The sequence below is a fragment of the Rhodamnia argentea genome, chromosome 11 (genome assembly GCF_020921035.1).
Source record: "Rhodamnia argentea isolate NSW1041297 chromosome 11, ASM2092103v1, whole genome shotgun sequence".
Taxonomy (NCBI): Eukaryota; Viridiplantae; Streptophyta; class Magnoliopsida; order Myrtales; family Myrtaceae; genus Rhodamnia; species Rhodamnia argentea.
Window position 1 is genome coordinate 4653051 of NC_063160.1, and position 8267 is coordinate 4661317.

The 8267-nt window shown below is 42.2% G+C and overlaps 1 protein-coding gene across 7 annotated transcripts; it reads right to left on the reverse strand.

Moving 5' to 3' along the window:
- Positions 1-1623: 1623 nt before the first annotated feature.
- LOC115739425 (rhamnogalacturonate lyase B) lies at positions 1624-7012 on the reverse strand. Of its 7 annotated transcripts, none has more exons than XM_030672514.1 (17): positions 6877-7012; positions 6598-6748; positions 5746-5815; positions 5412-5533; positions 5222-5272; positions 5024-5143; positions 4809-4928; positions 4554-4689; positions 4197-4367; positions 3720-3875; positions 3499-3605; positions 3080-3170; positions 2812-2953; positions 2517-2676; positions 2310-2423; positions 2101-2230; positions 1624-1967 (listed from the first exon to the last, which is right to left on the reverse strand). In XM_030672514.1, the coding sequence occupies exons 2-17, from the start codon at positions 6711-6713 to the stop codon at positions 1728-1730; spliced, it is 2046 nt and encodes a 681-aa protein (XP_030528374.1). In that variant the 5' UTR covers positions 6714-6748; positions 6877-7012; the 3' UTR covers positions 1624-1727. The 7 variants fall into 7 exon arrangements, 4 of the variants coding, with proteins under 4 accessions (XP_030528374.1, XP_030528372.1, XP_030528376.1 ...); XM_030672512.1 differs by having other exon boundaries at positions 2101-2227; positions 2307-2423; XM_030672515.2 differs by having other exon boundaries at positions 1663-1980; positions 2088-2227; positions 2307-2423.
- Positions 7013-8267: the final 1255 nt, after the last annotated feature.

The following is an 8267-nucleotide window of genomic DNA, read 5'->3' on the forward strand; positions in this document are numbered from 1 at the left end:
GACAGCAATAGCCACGCCACTTAAGATGGTTGGCATCTACGTAAGCAATTTCCGACAAAAATTATCCCAATAAACCGAGTTGATACCAATGTAAAAAGGTTTAGAACTAAATTGATCCAATTGTAAGGTTTAGAACTATATTAGTATCAATGCAATAGGTTTAACACTTTTTTTATACTTTCCCTGAGATTCAGTAGTAGTGCCACCTTCTACACATTCAACAATGGGAGGATTCCCCTCCTCTCTCTGTGCCAGCCCTAGCTCTCTCTTTTTCCTCTTACTTATACAAGGCTTTCTCCTTCAACCTCCATGTAGGGGAGGGTCTAAGCTAGATCTCTCTCTCCCCTCCCCTTCTTCTTAAGTTGTTTTAGTCCTTTATTTTCTTTTTTTGTTTTCGTCTTGTTTGGAAGCTTTTCTCTTCCGCTTTCATCTAGATTTGGAAGTTTCTCTCTTCTGTTTTGAGGAGATTTCTATCATGACCTAGTCTAGACTTGGGATTTTTTTGCATGTATGTTTTCAGGATTTTTCTTTCCTTTTGATTTTGTTGGTGAACAAGTTCAATTTTGAAGGAGATTAGAGAAACTTTGTGAAGGTTTCACTCTCATAGGCGTTAGATATATACTCATTCAACATTTTCAGTCCGCTCGGGGATGCCAATTTTAAGCATGCACCGCCGAAAAGCAAAGCCGTAGCATCATATGGAGTTTTCAAAGTTTACTCATTACTAAAGACATAGTTGGTGATTAGATGCCCTTTTTTGGTGTGAAGAAATCATATGTGTGTTCTTTGAGCATGTGACGTATAACTTCGTTATGATGATTTCTCTGGGTATCTGGAGCTTATTTTGGTTTGAAGTTGTATAAGATTTATCTTGGTTTGAAATTGTACTCTTTGAACTAAGATATTTCTCTCTTATATTTCGATCGAGAAAGTGAATAAAATGTTATTTTGACAACAACAACAAAAAGTATCATTTTTTTCCCTCTCTATTTTCCACGATGCTTTCATGAAAATCTTCATTTTTTCAAGATCCTGAATTTTTGTGATGAATGATGAAGAATGTTCGTACCAAATTTAGGTTTCCTATTCGTCGAATGATTGAATACTTTCTGCTATTTTCGCGTAAAGCAAGCACGGGGCCGCTTGCTTTACGCGAATGTGCTACGTGCGTTTAGCATGCCATAAAGCAAACGCCAAAGGGCCCGAACAAAATTAAATTTGTGTTATTCACCGTCTTATTAAGTGGTTTTATTTGATTGCTACTTTAGATAGAAATTAAATGATGGCGATTTAAATATGATAGTATATTGAAGTATCTACAGAAAGGAGAACTACTATACTTTGATCGTTTTATGATTGATTCCCTCTTGTGATTCATTATGAGCATTATTATCAATTTGTAGCTCTTTCAATTCGTGCTTCATTTGCTTCTGTCGACCGCAAAACAATCTTTCTCGAGGTTATGTGTAATGTTCTGTCCAGATAAATTGAGTCAATTTATCAGGATCCCAATTCTTGAAATCCAAGATCTAAGTGGACAACGCAGTCGATCATCGTGGCGGCGACGCCGAGAGCTGCTCTAAACCATATATGTTATGATCCAATGTTTAAAATTCCATGACTCTAAGCTGAGAAATGCTCAATGCTATACAATCCAAAGTGTGTGAAGCCAATATCGACACTTCCTTTTAATGCTAGTACTTTGTAACTTGGAAGACTATCTCTATTCACAACTCCGGAGGCCCTTCGAGGCGAATGTAATCGTACATGACTCCTTGATAAGGGTTTATGGCCAAGGCCTGAGTCAAAAAGATGATGTTGTTTCCGCTCCGAAGTCGCGAGCTCAGCACCGGAATGCTGTACAACCAGTATAACCCATGAATGCCATGTCTCGCTATCGCATTGTCCTGTCCGATTCTCCCTGTGGCGAAGTGCGGGGCCTCAATGCTCGGGTCGTTGAACCGTACCTAAGGAACAACAAACAATACAGGGAACACGGTTGCTGGTTTGATCGATATTCATCCTTAATGCGGTTGAACGACCTCGATCTAGCTTATATGAACTGTTGAATACATAATGTTCTACATGTTGTGCTTGTACCTGCAAGTCAGATTCAGTAACTGATGCCAAGGCCAATTGGAGGACGTAACCGGCGGTCTCTTTCACTGTCTCGAGTTCAAACACAATCTGCCATGTCGTCGCTGTGAATGTGTAGTTATACAAATTCCTGCACTTGGAGAGAAGCTTAATCAACAAGGAAGAAATCGAGCAAGTTCTGTGGTGGACATAGAGGAGACGAAACATACCGAGTGACCTGGGCAAAGAACCAATCTTTACGATGATCATCAACGCCCACATGAAAGACGAGATCATCTCGGGGGTATAAGTCTGCATATCGCTCCCACAAACCGTATTGCCTAAATCTGCCCAACTTAACAAGATCAACACGAGACATGAACGGGTATATGAATGTCAATCGGCTAAGAAATATAAGTTGGGGCTTTACTGACGCAAACCTGTATTGGTTGTTCTTAGAGTACAGATTATTCATGAGGGTTGGGTAAGGTTCGGGCACGTAGAACTCCGAAGCCGTGCGGTCAGGGACGCCTATTTCCCACAGAGTAGGGCCGTGTCTCGGCGGCCTGTAGACAAGAATCCCCAAGTTGATTGCGGAACCTGCATTTTGAGACTATAATCATTTTATTTCCCTGTTGCCTATCTATGCTAAACTGATGTGTCTATACATGGAATCGCAAATTCAGACACAAGTTACAGTGTTTGGTTTCAATAAACAGAAGCAAAACCTCATACCTGGTGTGATAGTGACATTGCCTTCATACTTGTAGTCTCCTATAATACCAGGAACCCATCCATATAAGTTGTAATCGCCGGCTCGAATGTTGTTGATTATGAAATTTCCCTTTCTGTCTGCTCTACACCAAAACTGATAACCCTGCAAATTAAATGACGTTTACCAAAAGATAAATCAAATCTGGTTGTATTTTGCCTAGGCCGAACTGGAAGCTACTGGTAAGGTATGGATCATGGCGCACTGAAAAGATTCAGCAGCTCTATCTACCTTGTTCTCCCTTTGCCACGACCCGACCTCACCAGGCGATGCTAGGCCAACATAGGCAAAGCCTCCCCACAAGTATTTCTCAGTTATATATCTGGAGAAAAGCAAGGCAAGTGAAGAAACAGAGCAAACTTAAATTATGCGATCGCGCGAACTTAGAAGGTTTCATCATCTTACAGCGCATACCAAGCACCATATCCGCATTTAGTCTTTCCTACACGATGATATGAAGTATTTACTATTTTAAGCTCATCGAATAGATCATTGAGGCACTACTAGAGCCGTGACAGCATAATTTCGCACATATCGGGTCCATTAGTGAGAAGTTTGCACCCATGTTCTCGCGAAAAAGCAACGAATATGGGGACTAGTCGAGATTTCATCATGAGATAAAACTTCGGTTATGGAACTAATTTAAGTACCTGTCGCGAACAAGTAACTGGCCAACGACCATTCCTCGCTCCTCCGACGAAGGGAAATCCTCCGACTCTGTGAAACTGTACGGCCAGGTGTCCGACTCTACGTACATCTGATAATCATTGAGTCGACAACAACAAAAGAATTACTAATTGTCCGTCGTGGCCTAGATAGAAGACCGACTAATCTAATTTGGGCAGATGAGGGAAACTATGTATAGAGGGACCTGCTCTTTGGCATTTTGCCAGAGATTGCCCAAGTCTTCCTCTGGTAAAACAGAGTTGAGATAGACCAGAACAGGGCCAAACACCTTCTTCCAAGGCTCTCCATCTCTGAACTTCATGCCCACTTCTTTCCCAGCATAGTGAGTGCTCACAAACATCTGCACTGTTTCCTCTGAGTACTTAAGCACAACTTTTGCACTTAAAAGGACAAATTAAGAAAATCTAGGACTGCTAAGCATATTACTATGTCTACCCATTTGTTCATTGCTACTTAGTTATTCTTTGACCAAACCCGCCATTGCCACTGGGTTACTATTAGGGGTAAGCAAAAATAGGGAACCGGTCCCTCCGGTCCCATTCCCAGTTCCGGGGTGGGAATCGGATTGCCTGAGAACCGACCACTCCTATTTAGTATCAAGCAAGTTCAGGAAAACACTAATTTTGTAGACTAGTGTAGGAAAATTGCAGGGAAGACTCACGGAGAGGGTGATTGGGCCGACGTGGGAAGTGAGGTCCTGCTTGATGGGCCCAGCGGTGCGGAACTCGTTACTGGGCGTGATCATCCAGAAGCCCACCGGCGGATCCCCGCAGATCCATCCGTGCACTCTGTTGTACTGGTTCTCGCATGAGTACTGGTACTTGTCGTCCACCTGCAGCGCCGGCCACCGGTACCCACTCGTCACGTGACTTACAGATAAAGTAGCAAAAAGTTTAGAACCCTAATAAGTAAAGGAAACTAGAGTTGAGGGTAATTTCAGGAATTTTTAGTGATTAGCATAACATTAGAGCATAACGAGGTTTTTGTTGTAGATGGTATTTGGAATATTTAAGGTTACCTCTCCTCTAAGTTCCGGGTTAATTGGATCGGTCAGTAGAACTGCTTCCGGGTAGGCCAGCGGCTGGCCCGTGATCCGGTCCTCTGGCATCGGCATGTCTCTCTGCCTAGCATCCGACAAAGCCATGAAATGAAACCTGGACAATAAAATCGAAGTCCCAAGTTATCAGCATCCCCCAACTCTTAGTAACTAGACCACTCTGAAAATCCTAAAAACTAACATGACAAGAACAATTACAGACTGATATTCAATTACTTTGCATTCTGGAGCTTGTAAACGATCCTGACTTGGTCCATTTCGATGTCCCGCAATCCTTCCGGGCGCTCGAAAATGGCGTAATTGTAAAATCCCGAGCATCCACGCCGCACTATGTACCTGCGGTGTCCCAACTATTGTTACCTATTGTTTGCCTAAGTGCTCAATGTTCAAACACAATGATTATTATGTGTCGTCGGAAGCTCTGATCGTACCTCTTGTCGATGTTCAGCGGAACCACAGTCTGGTTGGCCGAGACACTCCATTTTCTGACGAACGATATCTCTACTTGGTCGTCATTCTGAGTTACGATCTTGTACGTTGTTCCTTGTATCCTGCCATTAATCAGTCAGATACTGTGACAATCGGCGAAAAGAACTCGATTCTCACTTGCTCGCGAAGTCAACATTCACCTGTCGTATTTGATCGGCTCTCCAGGCCAGTTCCAAACAACATCCCAGTACCTAGAATTGACAAACGAGGGCTCAGGGTTGAGATTCGAAAATCGAATCCCGCGTTCTTCGGAATCGCATAGCATGTGAAAAGCCGACGAAACGAGCAAATCAAGAGCTAGATTGCATGTGGATACATTTCATTACGTACCCTCTGTTGTTTTCTTCATTCTGGATTTCAAGCAAGTTATCGATACCATTATACCAAATGCCTATGACATCTCCATCCGGAATCGACAAAATTACTTGGAGAAGCCCGTTGTCTATCAACATCTGAAAACATAATCAAGAAGAAGATTCATAACTCGAAATCACTCATTACGATTGAATTACCTAGTCAAATTACAGGACTTCGTTATCAGGTACCGAAAATGATGGGTGAAACCTAAACAACAATCTTGATTAATGTCGTCATTAATGGACAGTTCAACAAATTTTGAGCCTCATCATTGACAAATTAAGAGTAGCAGGTGAAGCCTAGTTACCTGCCCCCGGTCCTGCAACTTCAGCTGGACCCCAAGAGAAGACTTGGATTTGCTGCTCCCTGGAGAATTTCTTTCAATAGGAGAAGAAAGAGAAGGCAGAGTTATCGTCAATGCCATATGTTGACCGGTGGCCAAAAAATATGAAGAGAGACCAAAAAAAAAAAAAAGTCAGGTAGCAATGATTTTTAAAGTTGAAACAAAGGGACCACATAAGCATTTATGATGAGCTTTTTTGACCTGTTCATGGACTTTTCCAAGCTATATGGTTCACTTTTTTTTTTGACCTTTTTTTTATTTTATTATAAGTATACCTCAGTCTATTAAAAAAATATTTTTTAAAGAGCACCAATAAGTGGTTGTATTAAGGCAAGAATCTATCATGAACCACCTCAGAGGGGGAAAAAAAAGAACAGTACCGCTCAAAATGCTAAACTATGCTTATTGTAACATCAATATCCCAAAAGTTTATCTTTGTGTCATTTGGACTGCCTAACTTTTACTTGTGTGACTACGTATGAATCATCTCAAGCTTAAATCGTATACCGGTTCTAACTCGAATATAAACCGAAGGGTTTTTACGTGGGTCTCGACGGATTTCATTGGCTATAAAATGAGTTTATTCCACGGACAAGACTGGACGGATAATTTCTCAAGCGTGCCCGAATGAAAACATACATTACATGGGATTTTGCTCCGGCGGCCTCACAGCCACAGAACAACAGAACACAGCAGTACTGGTTGAGAGAACATGCTGCATTGCTCATTCAGCAAATAATTATAAGTCGATCGAGAGAGAGAGAGAGAGAGAGAGAGAGAGAGAGAGGTGCGAAGAAGATGAGAGAAGAACCTAACTGGGTCGTCTCAGAAACGACAATGCAGCACCACAGCAGCAAATGAACCACCGCCGCTCCTCTACCCTGCCGTCCGCTGCAGTCGAGCAACCTCCACTGCGGCCGCCAGTAGCCCATCTTCACACCGGCCACCAGAGAACAACCCAACCACACTAGAAGAAAGAGAGACAGAGATGAATGAGAGAGAGAGAGAGAGAGAGAGAGAGAGAGAGAGAGAGAGATAGTATGTGGGATTTATGAGAGTGGCGTTTCGTTTCCCACGGGAAGTGGAATTGACAACCTCAATCGCCTCCAAAGCCGTAAAAGTTGATGAGTAGGCTTCGTCGTCTTGTAAGCGAGGGCAGATTCGTCTTCTCGCGGAAGAGCATCACATGACCTGAAGAGAGACAAAAACTTCCAGACCTCGAAGGTTCTGTCCTAGCTTCCAGGGTGATTAATGCCAACCCGCTTCGGCGAATTCGATGCTCTTCTAGCCTGGTGAATCGAATATAAGTCACGATATAGTCCTAAGGACCGTCAGATGCCGCCTTTTTCTTTATGTTATCAGCTCGGTTTTGCGTGTGCTGTTCCATCTTTTCCTTTGGGGTGGTTGGTCTACCTCACTTTACTTCCTATTCCTAATTGGGTACCTAGCGAGCGCTCTCTTTGCTTCCTTCGGCAAGTTCTTTAATAAGTTGTGTGACGTTTTGGCGGTGCCATCAAAGGTCCTGTTGGATACCATTTTTATCCGAGAACGAGCGCTACGGTTTTGACAGTGACGTGATTTGTTAAATTGCTCACCGTGGGAACGTCACCAAGCCTCCGGAAGCTCATGAATCTCTCCTCTAATTCGAAGAAACAAAGGCAAACTCCCCCGCGTCTTGTTTGGCTTCTAGCCAGCCCAGAATAAGTTAGTGGACACTCGTAAAACCAAAACAAAGGCAATGACAAATGAGAAAATCAAGTTACGATCGGTAGGGATTGGCATAGCGAGATGGGTCATTCGCGGCCGCTTAACAATTCGTCGAACTCCTTCCAAGGAGCCAACCACACTCAATTTTGTGCTGCTGCCGTTTCAAAACATAGGGAAAATTCCAAATGAGGGCTTGAGGTGCCTTTATTTAGAATTGAAGGGTAATACATCTAAATGCTAATCTAGATCTATAAACTCATCTGAAAAATTATAAATCTACACACCTATAAGCGTAACTTGTGAATTATAGCAGAACAACAATCTCAATCATCATATAAGTACATATACGCACGGATTGCACTAGATCAATATGCCCTAGAATCAACTTGTATCATTGATCCGAGAAGCATATCACGATTAACGAACATACCTCGGTTTTCACGGACTAAAAGCCCCAAAACGCACGTGAGAAAACAATCCGGAATCGCCGATCGATCTTTCTTCAAGAGAGTTTTCACCGAGAGAGTTTTTTGTGTCGATTGATAGAACTATGTACATTATGTATAAAGGATATATCATCTCATTTCTTTGTATTGAATAGGAAATAAATCTCCCATAATTGCAATCAATTATCGTAATAAAGGCATATATCGATTTTTTCCTTAATGGACCCAATCTTTCCCAATAGGAATAAATGACGAAAATGCCCTTATTTGAATAAAATGACGAAAATACCCTTACCTAAATGGTGAGGTCATACCCATTTTTGATATTGACGT